This window comes from Zeus faber (assembly GCF_960531495.2).
Source record: "Zeus faber genome assembly, chromosome: 4".
NCBI classification, from domain to species: Eukaryota; Metazoa; Chordata; class Actinopteri; order Zeiformes; family Zeidae; genus Zeus; species Zeus faber.
Genome location: NC_137191.1, coordinates 24,248,879 through 24,263,878, shown reverse-complemented (window position 1 = coordinate 24,263,878; position 15,000 = coordinate 24,248,879). Strand labels below are relative to the sequence as shown.

General features: G+C 46.3%; 1 protein-coding gene across 1 annotated transcript in view; it reads left to right on the top strand.

Moving 5' to 3' along the window:
* The window catches only part of adgrl3.1 (adhesion G protein-coupled receptor L3.1), a 141,038-nt gene that overhangs the window by 73,652 nt on the left and 52,386 nt on the right, over window positions 1-15,000 (top strand). The window contains exons 6-7 of the mRNA XM_079999042.1: window positions 2,927-2,941; window positions 4,293-5,081. Of these exons, the coding sequence (XP_079855168.1) occupies window positions 2,927-2,941; window positions 4,293-5,081 (804 nt within the window). The remainder of the gene's footprint in view (window positions 1-2,926; window positions 2,942-4,292; window positions 5,082-15,000) is intronic.

Below are 15,000 nucleotides of genomic sequence, written 5' to 3'. Positions count from 1 at the left end.
AGATATGAATGAATATTTTTTTTGTTTGAATTTTTAGTTTTTTGAAGGTACAATTAGACAGGATATATTATGTATACACAGTATATATACAATATATATATGTAAACTGTATATATACTCATATAATATATATGCAGTATATATATATATATATATGTACACATATTTGTACATTTGTTTAGCCGCAGAACTGCAATCTCTTGTTTTACATAGGACAAGCGAGAGATTGTGAAGAGCTACCAACCGTGGAACTATTATATGAATAACAATGAGGAGGATATACAAAAAGATTGAGAGAAGACTTGTTTTTGTTTTCAGAGTAGTTTCCTGGCCTTTCTGAGATTAAGACCCCCCCCCTTCTTTTTCTGCATTTTCCACAAGGCTTAGCCATCAAAGTACTCTCTCTCTCTCTCTGGCTTTTATGAATACTCAAGGTAACCTTGAGAGAACCTTGAGTTTCAAGAAATATCTCTCAAAATGTGCCCTTCCTGTAAATCATCCACATTGAACGGATGTTGGACAATAGTTCTAATGGAGTAGTAATAATATTAATAAAATTATATATATATACAGTATATATATATATATAAATATGTATAATATAAAATTTAAATATACAAAATATATATGTATATTAGGTCGGTCAAACCATTACAATAATCGTGATTAATTACATGATATTCATGTTTATAACATGTAATCCTCAGAATTTGACCGCAAATACTTTTTTTGAAACGCAGAGCTTTAAGTTATAGCCACACTTTTATTTGATTATTGAGAACAGAAACTGTAATGTAAAAGGTAAATTGATGGAATTTTCACCATCGCCATCGTTTTCTTATTCCTTTGCATTGAGTCAGTCGATCAGCCTAACGAGCGTGTTTACAGGAAATGCTGTGTTTGAAGCATGGAAATCGATAAAATTAAAAAAAACATAATTAATCATATTAATAAAATCATCATAATTTTGCTGCAGACTCCCCGCAATTCTGACTTCGTTTTTTGTGACGGGGGGGAAAAAAGGCAATTTTTGCTCCCCTTGTCCCGAGGGCGTGAAGAGACACGGCGATAACCCCCGCAGCTGGTGTTCCAGCATGCAGCCCCTAATGGACTGAGCCCAGAAGAAACAGTACAAATTGACATTTGTTTGGCATTTTCTCTGCCATTTGGTGCATTCGTGGCTGGAACACTGTTGTTATTGTAATATATTATTTGCCGGCAATTTCAAAGCTACTGTTCATTAGAGCACCGCATGAGTGGCTGGAGCGCGTAGGTCCTCCCAAGGCTGCTCGCTGCTTGTTTATATCCACTTTCCCCGACTCAAAGCTGTTTTGAATTTCTCCGCTACAGATTATTGTATAGATCTGTGTGTGTGCGTGTGTGTGTGTGTGTGTGTGTGTGTGCGGTGTATTCATGTCCATCTCTAATCATTATCCTCACACACACACACACGTGTTGTACATTTGACTGGACCTCCATGGTGAGATTGTTTATTTAGATGTTGAGCTGCGCCTCATCACACTAACAATGCATTTTTCATGAGTGGAGCATTTAATGGCTGCAGGTCTTTGTATGTTTGTGCATGATTATGTATGCGTGTGTACATAAACATGCTTAATGTGCGTGTGTGTGTATGTGTGTCTGTGTGTGTGTGTGTGTGTGTGTGTGTGTGTGTGTGTGTGTGTGTGTGTGTGTGTGTGTGTGTGTGTTAGTGTGGTGTGGTGTGTGTGTGGTGGCCGAGGATGTCTTTTCAGTTGAATGTGTTTAACAATTCACTCACGTTCCATATACAGTTTGTTTGCACTATATATAAACATTTACCATGCAGACCTCCTTTAGTAACTTACTCCTTTGGAACTCTGCTAATCCCCTCTGCTCTCCTTTTCCTCTCTCTCAATCCTCTTCATTCCTCTCTCTCCGCCCGCCACCTCCTCATCGCGTCTCGTCCTCCGTCGTGCTTCTCTCTCTCTCTCTCTCTCTCTCTCTCTCTCTCTCTCTCTCTCGGGGGACTGGTTCCATTCCAGCGGGTCTCTAACAGCCTTCAGAGACTTGAGGCAACACGGGGGCCACGGGCGCTGTAGGATTAGGTTCCCGCCATGTTCGCATTCCATTCCTCTCCGTTCCTCCAACCCCCCCACACACACCCCCCATCACCACCCCATCCACCCTCCCCGGGGGTACGAGGTGAAATGGAATTTGTATGTTTTTAAAGAGGCGTGCCTCCACGCCACGGCAACGCCAACCCCCGCCCCCTCGTCAAACAAACCCAAAGATAACACTTTGAGGGATAATAGGGAAGGGAATCAACGGGGGAGAAAAATACGATGTCACCGCCCCCGCCCTCCACCTTCTCCGATACACACACACACACACACACACACACACACACAGGCACACACAGCGTGGCTCCCAGAATGTGACAGAACAGCTCCCCCACTGTGCACACAGGGAACAATTTATTTTGGTTAGTTTTGGCTGAAATCCCATCACCGGTAATCAAATCAATCTTCTGTTATCAAATTGCGTCATCAGCGTACAGTGTATACTCACACTACTATATCCACTAATTTGTTGGTTATTTGTTGTTGTTTTTTTATATACATCTTTTTATATATATATATATATATATATATATATATATATATATGTATGTAAATGCAGCACTGCCATGTATAATATGCCTGAGTTGAATTTTACGTGAGATGCTTTCTGACGTAATGCTATTACCCATCGCACACACCGCAGCATCCTGGACCTCTCACAAGGTTAGGGTGAAATATGAGAGCGATTATGGAGATCTGAGATTGTATTATCATGATTTCGTTATTATTGCACCATTAATCTATTTTTGTCTTCTGTCTTTTGCCTCGCTCTTCCCCCCCCCCCCCCCCCCCCCTCTCGATTCTTTCACCCGTGGCTCGGACAGAAGTTGAACAAAAAGGTAAGTCGGTGAAGGGTACACACACAGGCACAGACACACACACACACACACACACACACGTTGGAGCACTAAACCCCGGTTGAGTGTCACTTTTAACACTGATGACAGAGCTGCTTTGAACCTTCTGACAGAATGGCAGCTCTTTTAAGCTTTCTTTACCGCTTTATTAAGTCAGTGGGATCTGAGTATAGCTGCAATGTGGAGACAATGACTCATTAGTGATACCCGGGCCCGTATTTTCGTGTTGAAATGTCTTGAGTTGCCCATGATTGCCCATGCACTGGTATTCAAAAGTTTTTTATTTTTTGAACGTACCGTGGCAAATATAGCCTAATGGGGATGCTTATAACTGACATGCTAGTGATGAAATTGAATCACTTTGTATCCAATTTTAATGGGTGTTTTGATGACGAGCCAATGGACATAAAATTCCATTGATCGGATTGATTTTTTTTACCCAAACGCAGCACCAGTGAAATACATTCACGTCAGCGCTTTCAATACCACTGAAAATTCAATCAATATTCCCAGTCCGCTGAAAGGAATTTACAGTGATATTATTGGGAGAGTGAAAAAAACACCATACACATCTGGTCCTTCTCTCTCTCCTGTGTGTGTGTGTGTGTGTGTGTGTGTGTGTGTGTGTGTGTGTGTGTGTGTGTGTGTGTGTGTGTGTGTGTGTGTGTGTGCGTGTGTGTGTGCGTGTGTGTGTGTGTGTGTGACATTCCAGTTACATGACAAAAGTCCCAGAGACTCCAGCCGCTGTGGCTTCCCAGAATTTACAACCTCTCCCACATCAATCATAAAACGTGACCCCAGTATTCCAAGTCGGGAATATGGAGCAGGAAGCGGGGGAATGAATTATTGCAACAATTGCAGAACCAGCAGTAGATTAAAGACTGTGCAGTTCAAAACTCGCTGTTTTTTTGACAGAAAATAAAAAGAGAAAGAGAGAAAGAAGGGAAGATAGAAACAAAGGAGCTGAAAAAGAAAGTAATGAGCATTGAGGAGGGAGGAGATGGAATGTGTGCTTTTTCTCTCAACCTCTGCAGAACCCCAGTTTTACGTTCGGGAGGAGGTTTTATATCATATCGGAATGAACAGATAACACAACAATAACACACACAAATCAAAGCAGGAATCACAAATATAAGCCAAATAAACACTGACTTATGGAAGTCGAAGTTAAAAACACACAATAAACTTTTGGCATTTTGACATCGTGACATTTCAAGAATACCGAGGAAGCCGGCTCATGAAAGTTACACCTTGACATTTTAGAGAGGACATTAAGATTTCATTGTGTGCGTTTTTTTTTTCATTTTTTTTTTTTTTCCTCCTTCTCCCTCAGTCTTTCTGTGCCCCGGAATCCTGCGCGGGGTGTACCAAAGCGAACACCTCTTTGAGTCCGACCACCAGTCCGGTGCCTGGTGCAAAGACCCTCTGCAGGCCTCCGACAAGATCTACTACATGCCCTGGACGCCCTACCGGACCGACACGCTGACAGAGTACTCGTCCAAGGAAGACTTCATCGCGGGGCGCCCCACCACCACCTACAAGCTGCCGCACCGCGTGGACGGCACCGGTTTCGTGGTGTACGACGGCGCCCTTTTCTTCAACAAGGAGCGCACCCGCAACATCGTCAAGTTCGACCTGCGCACGCGCATCAAGAGCGGCGAGGCCATCATCGCCAACGCCAACTACCACGACACCTCGCCGTACCGCTGGGGCGGCAAGTCCGACATCGACCTGGCGGTGGACGAGAACGGCCTGTGGGTGATCTACGCCACCGAGCAGAACAACGGCCGCATCGTGGTGAGCCAGCTCAACCCGTACACCCTGCGCATCGAGGGCTCCTGGGACACCAGCTACGACAAGCGCACCGCCTCCAACGCCTTCATGATCTGCGGCGTCCTGTACGTGGTGAAGACCGTCTACGAGGACGACGACAACGAGGGCACCGGCAACAAGATCGACTACATGTACAACACCGACAAGAGCAAAGAGACGGTGGTCAGCATACCCTTCCCCAACTCCTACCAGTACATCGCCGCCGTGGATTACAACCCCAGGGACAACCTGCTCTATGTGTGGAATAACTACCACGTCGTGAAGTACTCGCTGGACTTTGGCAATAACGGTAGGCCTTAATCCCACCCTCTGCCGTCTTCCCTTCACCTTCTGCTTAGTTAGGCAGCCTGTGCGGGAGGAGTCTTAGAGAAGTGCTGAGCCGATCGTTTGCCCTCGCAGTATAATCTGAAAAGCTGTGGGATGATTTTAGTAATAGGAAAATGTGGAATACATTATTGTTGCGTGGGACCGCCATCCCATTTCGAGTGTCCCCCTGCGCCCATAGCCAGCTGGAATAGGCTCTGAGACTCTGACCCAGAAAAGAGAGTAAAGAAAATGGTTGGATGGATGGATGGATGGATGGATGGATGGATGGAGTATCAGGTGTGTTGTGAATTTATTTTATCCAAGCTTTTTCTCCCCCATTGGTGTGGTAGCTATTTGGGAAAGAGAAATATTGCATACGGAAACCATTTAGGGTCTTAGCTTGCCCAGAATGAAGTTGATCTCCCCAAAAGACGGTAAAAGAATAAAAAAGAAATCCGGTGAGAAACGCTGTTTTAGTTCAGTATTTCTGAGGAACTAGGCCCCACCTGGCCCCTGAAAATGCCACCACAGTTGACATTTCGGATATCAACAGAAGTGCTATTTTTGCGGAGGGTTCCTACTTATGGTTCTCTGTGAGTAGTTCACAAGTGAGACCCGTTAACCAAAACCTGTCAGGGGCGTACATACTGTAAATGCCGCTGGCGTTTCACAGACCACGGACCAAATTATGCTGCTTTAGTCCTGAACGGTGCCGGCAAAACCTGCGACGCCGAGCTGGAGGGAGGGAGGGGCGGCTGACTGATCTCTAACCCAGAGTTAGTCTTTCCCAGCTCTGGTGTGAGGCCAGACTTCACCCCCTCCTTCCGCTGGATGAAAGGGCTCGGGCCCCTGGAGCCTGAAGGGCTATTTGCTCAGTATAATTGCCTTTCACCACCTTTCTATGGAGTGGACGAGGCAGTCTGGCCGCGTGTCTTATTAAATGATGTCTGAATTAACACATGCTCTTACACGCAGTTAGGGAGACACAGCACAAGAAATTATAGGAAGAAGCTGCATTAAACTTGGTTTCTACCGATCAGTATGTGTGAGACGGGGGCAATTTCGCCTCCGCTCTTTCTGCGCGCGTTTCCGAGTTAGAAAGTGCACTTGCGCTTGTGTTAACAACTGTTGTAATCACGCAATGAGGCACTTATGCACAGTGGCGCGGCGCACAGCCCCTGACTGTGTGCCGCGAGTCTGTGAGTCGGCATCCATAATTGTACGAGCGGCCGCGTGTTTATCCGTGCGAGCGTGAGAACGTGACGGCTATCATATTTGGATCTCTCAGGGCCTCTCAGGGAGCCTCTAAAGAGGAGATCAATGGGCGTTCAGGATAGAGAACGACCTCTGGAGCGCAGCAAGCCTCCGGTCTGCTGACCGGAGGGAGATAAATACGTACAATCAATGATGCCGAGGTGCTCGCCTCCACTCCTTTCAGCTCACCCAATGAAGACAAGGAATAAATAAACTACCTCCGCTGCATGATTCCCCCCCCCCCCCCCCCCTTTTTTTTTTGTGGGGAAAGAACGGAGACAAGTCAATGCCTTGAAGTCAATTCCCATTGTCCTGAAACCCAACGTAGAAGGCCTTTATGATTTGTTTTCCTCTTTGTGTCGTCTGTAACGGTGCAGGTGCTGCTTCAAGCTGCTACCCACAGATTCGGCCAAAGCGTTTTCCCTCCATCACATTCTAATTATGCTAATTTATTTGAGTGAATTTCATTCAACTATAAAAAGGGAGGCATTAGCCGGCGTGTGAGGTGAGACGTCGGGCGTGTTTACCTCTGGACTGTTTCAAATACTTTGACAGCTATGGCCCCCACCACCACTCCAGACGGGGATTTGACAACCACACCATTATCACCCAAGAAAGTCAAAGGCAAGGCAACGAAAGAAAAGCAAAGGAGAGTGGTGCGGGGGAGCAGAAATAAGTCATGCTCGAGAATTATGGAGGGGGGTTGAATAATAAAAGATGAAAAGAGAAAGGGGGGGGGGGGGGGGGGTGGCATGTGACAAAATTCTTTCAACCCCGACGTGCTCCCAGCCTCCCTCTTTTCCCTGAGTCAGTCGGGGGGAAAGTAGGCCGGGGAAAACCAAGGGTTGCCGCTCGTAACTGATGTGGCTTAATGCTGATTTCCGCCTTTGGCTCCGGCAAAACGCATTTCCTCAAGATCAAAACTGGCAGGAACTGGGTCACGGAGGAAGAGGAGGACAAGGTCGTCCCTAGAGGAGGAATTGTACCAGAGGTCTATTAAATGGTTGGCTGTTTATTATGTGGGGCAATATGCATGTACTTAAAGATAGACGTGCAGCATATAAGATAAGATACGATACTGTGATTATTGATCTCGCGGAAATTGAGAGCGAGATGGTAAAAACCTAGATCCACAACTATGACCACCTCAACAAATTGAGAAAAAACATTGGGATAAATAATAAAGCCCTAATAAGCTGCTCGGGAAGATACAGTATAGTTAGTTTGGGTGCAATGAAAAATGAAATAGGATATAAAACATTGACTTAACAAAGTAATAAAGTGACGACAGTATGTTTCAAACCTAAACCACAGAAACTTTACCTGTGTCGCGCAAAGCACAACAAACACCACCAAAACATTTTTTGCTTTATTTATTATTTATTTATTTTATTTTATTATTATTATTATTTACAGATGTTATTATATTTCCAGAAGGATTACATTATATGAATCAAATATAAATAATATCAATTTAAATCTAAAGATGAAAAATGTGCCCATGAGTACTCAAATATAAATATAAATGTAATACACACACCATTTGTACCTATATGCAAAATTAAAAAAATATATATATATATATTTGTATTTTTTAAATTAATTATTATGATTATTTCTTTATGATATTTTAGGAATAAAACACATGAACTGAAACTAATGTGCTATATCAACGCCCTTTTTTTTTAAATCCACTAGCCCCTCCTGTGTTGAAATCTACAACACAAGTGCTTTTGTGCTCCCGCCCCCCCCCCCTCCCCATCTCTCCCCCCTCCCTCAGTTCCTTATCTAACTCAGTCTCCCTCTCTTTCTCCCCCCACCTCTCAGCGAGCCTCTCAGTCTCAGCCAGCCTACACAGACTCTCACCCCCTTCACACACACACAATGGGAATAATTCTCCGTGTCTATCTTTATGTTTCACACTTGTTGTCTCCCTCTCTCTCTCTCTCTCTCTCTCTCTCTCTCTCTCTCTCTCTCTCTCGCTCGCTCGCTCTCTTCACTTTCCGCACCCTCCCACCCTCCCGCACCCACCCGGTCTGTCATCCTCCTTTTTTTTTTTTTTCCCTCCTCCCTCCATCCTCCGTATAAAAAGCTATTTCATCCTACGGCACGTCCTCAGATGTATATATTATGCCGACGGAGAGGCGGGAGTGGCTGGGTACAGTCTGCGGCGCTTGTATCCACAACCAACTCCCGCGATTTACCACTCACCGCGTGTCCCCCCCCCCCCCCCCCCTATGCTCTCTCTCTCTCTTTTTATCTCTCTCTCTCTCCGGTGCTCTCTCTCCCTCCTTCCCGTTTACGGAGTTGTTTCATCATGTGTTCTTACATGCATATTATAGAGGCCGGGCCTACGCAAGTAGCGATGCTCTGATGAAAACACTTGAATTATTTATCATCCCCCAGTATCCCCCATCCTTCCATCCAACATCCCTCATCCCTCCATCTCTCTCTCTCTCTCTCTCTCTCTCTCTCTCCTTCCACCAGCCGTCTGCCTCGCCTCGCCACACTTTAGAAAGTTTCCCCAACAAAGTCGCAAAATTATTGATGTTTGGGAGGGGGCAACATGAAGATATAGAGAGACTTTACCCTCGCTCTCTCTCTCTCTCTCTCTCTCTCTCTCATTCTCTCCCTCTCTCTCTCTCTCTCTCTCCCTCTCTCCCTCACTCTTTCCCTCGCTCTCCTTCTCTTTTAACTCTCTATCCGAACACAAAATGTCTTGTACGGTTTCCCATTTGCTGTGCGTCACTCGCCGGCACTCTTAAACGATAACGTCTGTTTTTTTGGGGGTGGGGGGGGGGGGGTTTATCCCCCCTGAGCGCGACAATAAAAACAGCCCTGTCGCCGTAACCGTGGAAACCGGCTTATTAATCATAATAATAAGTAATAATAATAATAAGGTTTTCATTATTATGCAATATTAACAGTGCTCCATGTATTCCCAGGAGGTTTGTTTGGGTTTTTTGCCCCGTTGCATGTGAAAACAGTTCATGGATAATGGCTAAGTCGAATAAATCTCCTCAACACGACTTTAAAGGCAGGAAGGCGCTATTAGCCCGTCGCCAGCGCAAAGATAGAGACGTACGGCTGATATTATTGGATTTCTTCCCCCGAAACGGCGTCGGAAAGCGCTGACCTCCACTCGACCCTGTCAGCCGCTCAGTCACTTGGCGGAACCTTCAGCGTTGACCTTTGACCCCCTAATTGCTGCGGCCACAATGTGCCGCTTCCCTTCACATTGTTCCAGGGGCAGCCCAGCGTGCAGCGCCGGTTGTTTTAAGAGCCAGACACGCCCTCCTCTCCTCTATCCTCCTCGTCCTTTTGTTCTCCCCTTCTCTTCTCTTCTCCTCGCCTCCTCCGTCCTCCTCCCCTCCCCTAAATCTTCTCCTCTCGTCTCCTTTCCTCTCTGCTCTCTCCTCTCCCTCCTTTCCTCTGCTCCCCTCCTCTCTTCTCCTCTTCTCTCCGGATCGCTCGTCCCGTCTCCTCTACTCTATTCCTCTCTCCTCCGGAGCCCTCCTCCCCCCTCCTCTCCTCCCCCCCTCCTCTCCTCCCTTCTCCTCTCCTCTACCCTCCTCTCCTCTCCTCCCTTCTCCTCTCCTCTACCCTCCTCTCCTCTCCTCCCCCCTCCTCTCCTCTACCCTCCTCTCCTCTCCTCTCCTCTCCTCTTCTCTCCTCTTCTCTCCTGTCTTCTCTTCCCGTCTCCTCTCCTCTCTCCTCCTTTGCTCTCCCCTTCCGTCTTCTCTCCTCTCCTCTCCCCTCCTTCTTTTGTCTTCCCTCTCCTCTCTCCCTCTCTCCCCTCCTTTCCCTCTCATCTCCTCTCTCTTCGCATCTCCTCTTCTTCCCCTGTCTCCTTTTCTATCTCCTCTCTTCCCCTCTATCCCTCTCCTCTCTCATTTTCCTCTCCCTCCTTTGCTCTCCTCTCCTCTCCTCTCTTCCTCTCCTCTCCACCTCTCTTCCTCTCCTTTCCTCTCCCCTCCTCTCCTCTCCTCTCCCCTCCTCCCCTCTCCTCTCCTCTCCTCTCCTCTCCTCTCCTCTCCTCTCCTCTCCTTTCCTCTCTTCCTCCCTCCTCTCCTCTCCTCTCCTCTCCCCTCCTCTCCTCTCCTCTCCTCTCCCCTCCTCCCCTCTCCTCTCCTCCTCTCCTTCTCTTCCCCCCTCTCCTCTCCTCTCAATCTCTCTTCCTCTCTCCTCCACCACTCTTCCTCTCTCCTCTCCTCTCCTCTCCTCTCCTCTCTTCTCCTCTTCACCTCTCTTCCTCTCCTCTCCCCTCCTCCTCTCTCCTCTCCTCTCCACCTCTCTTCCTCTCCTCTCCCCTCCTCCTCTCTCCTCTCCTCTCCACCTCTCTTCCTCTCGTCTCCTCTCCTCCTCTTTTCCTCTCCTCCTCTTTTCCTCTCCTCTCCTCTCCTCTCCTCTCCTCTCCTCTCCTCCTCTCTTCCTCTCCTCTCCTCTCCTCCTCTCTTCCTCTCCTCTCCCTTCCTTCTGTGGCAGCAGATTGCAATCAGGCAGGACTGCCGAGTGGTGCAGGAAACATTAGAGCAGCTCGACTGGAGGGAATAAGAGGACTTAATGGGTGGAGTGGAGACCTTGTTTTACCAGAGCCCTGATTAGGCTGCTCACCCTCAGCACACCTCTCGCGCCAAGGTGTGTGTGTGTGCGTGTGTGTGTGTGTGTGTGTGCGTGTGTGTGTGTGTGTGTGTGTGTGCGCGCGAGTGTGTGTGTGTGCGTTTGTGTGTGTGTGTGTGTGTGTGTGTGTGTGTGTGTGTGTATGTGTGTGTGGAAGGTGAGCTGTCGAATGGACATGGAATACTAAGGAGATAAAGTGACTAAAGTTTCTCTCTCAATGTTTTTTTTTTCTTACCTAAAGTTTAAGCTATCTTCACTTCACTGTCGATGATTCAGTGTGTATGTGTGTGTGTGTGTGTGTGTGTCTCTGTGTGTGTGTGTGTGTGTGTGTGTGTGTGTGTGTGTGTGTGTGTGTGTGTGTGTAGATCATTTTTCTAGTGTTAATGAGGTGAATGGCCATTGGCAAACACCTAAAAGCCAAACTGCAAATCACGGTGTGAAGGCCATACAGTTGCACCAGCACCGAAATGTCCAATCGTACTCGATTTTGGGAATACACAGTCAATGCTTTGTGTTGCGCCCACCTGCCGAGGTGAGAATTCAACATGACAGCGTCTATGAATACAGTCGCTGCCAATACAGGCACAGTTACGTTGCGCTGCACTCCCCATGGCAACAGCTTTCCAGGTCTGGTCGTCGTGCTCATTGTCCTCCTGTGAAAGATTTTGGAGATCGTAAAGGTCGTCTTTCTATTTCCTCGTTTGCAGAAAAAGGTTTTAGGGTGATGAAAAACAATCCTAACGACATAAATTGATATTGGAATTGATACTGAGAAACTGATCCATGCACCGTGGAACGATTAGAAACATTCACTCTGGTCTGATCAATAATCAATGCATGGATCTCTCCGTATTGTGCACCATTCATCTTCCCATCAGGCCCTGCTGTTGAGCATCCCCCACAACATGATGTCACCACCATCTTACTTTGCAGCTCGGGTGGTGTTTTCTGGCTGATGTGCAGTATCAGATTTACGCTGCGAGTTCAAGCTGAATTCTCCACTTTAGTCTCATCATAAGAGGGAATACTTTCTGACATACCTTTGCAGTATTATCTCAAGTGACGTTTTGCAAAATCCTTACGGACAAGGATATATTTTGGGGGGGTTTTCTTCCTCGCCACTCTTCCGTAGAGGTTCTTTTTTTTTTTTGGAGCCACGAATCTCTTCGTCCTCTTCAGTCTCAGCCACTGACTTCTGCGACTCAATCAGAGTGGCCGAGTGCGGACCAGAAACTTTCTCAAGGCGCCGTATATTATCTGGCCAAGAGGCGAGGAGAGAAGCCAGAACTGTTCCACTTTTATGACACAAAATCGACATCAAAGAGAAACCACGAAGGATGTGTTTCAAACATAAAAGTGGTCCTCACATGGTGCCAAAGTTTGAGTGTCGGTGGGAATGGGAGGAGTGCAAAGCGAGCATCAGGAATAGACCGAACACTGGAAAAGCTGATTCGCGCCGGTTGCACTTTGCAGTGCGACATGCAGGAACCAGGCGCTGAAAAATAGTGATTTGTGATCAGTTCATTTAGTAACCAGTTGCCTGTAGTTTTTTTTCTCTCCTTTTTCCTCCAAACCATTGTATGGCCTTGTTTCTGTATTCTTCTCTTTTACCTTACGATTCACACAGGTTTCTTTGGATAACTCCATTGAAAAATGCTCGTACTGTATTCGGCCTGTTGCATTGCTTAGACATTCCTGAAGGGGAATCCATCTTTCTACGTAAGGTCACTCTCAGGGTATTTTCCTCTGATGCTTTTCTTTTCATTTTCCTTTGGTCGACCGATGGTTTAGCGCTGGGTTTGTGGTTTAATTCCCCATTTAAGGTGCAGCTGTGGAGCCAAATGAGACTGCAATAGTGATTAAGCGCTATTTAAATAAATAAAAGTTTCCTCACGGTGATTCATCTATGCAATGTGGCTTTGGTCACTGGACCCATTTCATTTGGGGTGTGACAGCTCACTCTCGCTCAGGTAGGAGGGGTGAATGAAACAGGGGGTTGCAGGGATTGTTCGTTGATTGTTTCTGGTGGGGGTTGGTCACCTGGCAATACTACTGACCTATATATAGAGCAGCCTGTCCACAGAAAACCTATTAGGCGAGTAAAAACTGTTTTTCCATTCTAACTGGCTGTCCTGGCAGTAATAGTTTACAGCCACAAAATTGCATTCTGGGATAAACAACCGCTAAATATGGATGCCGAGAAAATCAGCAATGTTTTAAGCCGATCAGCGTCAAACAAAGGGACTTCGTAACATGGAGGTATCGGAGACAGTATTGAGCCAATCAATACCCCAAACATGGCCAATTGATCAATTTTGATCTTTGAAGAGACTACAAAGTCTTAGTTTAAAGACCAGCCAGTGATGTATTGGGGTAGTCAGGATCATTTACACGTTGGATTTCGCCTGTGGTTCGATTGACAACTCCACAGACCAATGAAAGTGCACCGGAGTTTTTTGTTTTTTTTAGCTTCCTCCCATTTGACAAGGACATTGAAGACCTTTTTCCAGGCTTTCTCCTTCATAGGTGAGAAAGCCTGGAACAAGGTTACATGTCAATGGGCAATGTCCCGTTTTTTTATTTCTTTGTAAATTCAATTGAGAAATAAATTGGAAATGCACATGAAGGCATTTCTATGTTTATTCTATGATCTTCAAAGCCAGAATTGTGGTCAATTTTCATCTAATTCTTTTTTTTTTATTTGCCATTGATTTCCTACGGGGGAAGAGCAACACAAGGCATCGGACGCTTACAATCAAGCAACTCATTTAAAAGCACATCTTTTCGGCTTTTCGCCGAACTAGAGGACAACTTTATGCCAAACTAGAGGATGTAGAAGAGAAGGGGTTTAGCACTGCAGAAGGCTTCTCCCACTATAGGACTCTGGCCGCTCCTCGGCTTGCCAAACTCCCACCAGGGTTCTGCTCACAGGGATCAGTTCACAAATAGAATCCGAAAACAGAAAAACATCACACACCCTTGTTCTTTAGCCAACACTCAGCAGACTACCTCACTCTATCTCTCTGTTAACACCTTGGAGATTTGGTGCCCACTCCCTTACTTCCTCCTCCATTGATGGAGGGATTGGGTACCTTGTTCCCTTCATTGGGTAATGAGGGATGCCTGGCGCTTCCCATTGTTGGAACCAGCGGGAGTGGAAGTATCTTCCCTCCCACACTACCTCTAGTGGCCATCTTGTCACATTTCCCTGTTTTACAGTGTCTTTCACCTCTCCGCGCTTTGTAAGTATGTGTGAGGCTGCGTGCGATTGTGCATGTGTGTAGTTGTGTGTAGTTTTGTGTCTGGCCCACACACTACCTGTGCTCTGCCAGACGGCTGATGCCAAACCGAGGCCTGGCCAGGACACAGAGAGCGGATGGGAAACCTGCTGACTTTTAACAACTGCTGGAAGTAAATACAGATAAGAGCAGACCTGAGACCCAGCTTCTTGCGCGTGCCATGAGCCTTTTATTAAAAAGGCAAGTGTGACGCACACGATGCGGCCTTGTCAAAGTCACCGCTATCGGCCTTGATTTTATGGATGATAGGTGATAGGCAGTTAATCGTTAGATGCAAAATACGGAGGGATGGACACTCGCACCGCTAACTTGGAAGGGCGCTGAGTTTGGGGAAATTGCAGGGAAGTTCAAAAGACTCTCACAACTTGCTATTTTCCAGCATATTCATAATGATATGCTCACAGCATGTTAATGTTTCGGCCCAATGGTCTCCTTCAGAACTTCTGAAGGAGGCTAACATGCTGAGAGCATATTATTATTGTTAATTAAAAAGTGTACTGATAAATATACATTCTTTTGAACTCACAAATAGTCAGAGGCTGTCAGCCTTTTTTTTTTTTCAATAATGGATTAACATAACAGCTTTGCTTGAATACTTATAGCCTGACAAGACCCTTGGATAATAGTGTTGTAGTCGAGACCACCCAAGGCGAGGCAAGTCTTTTGGTGGTCTGAGGCACATTGAAGCCTCAGACTTTTGGCAAGTCAAGTCCAAGACGTTTTGCTTAT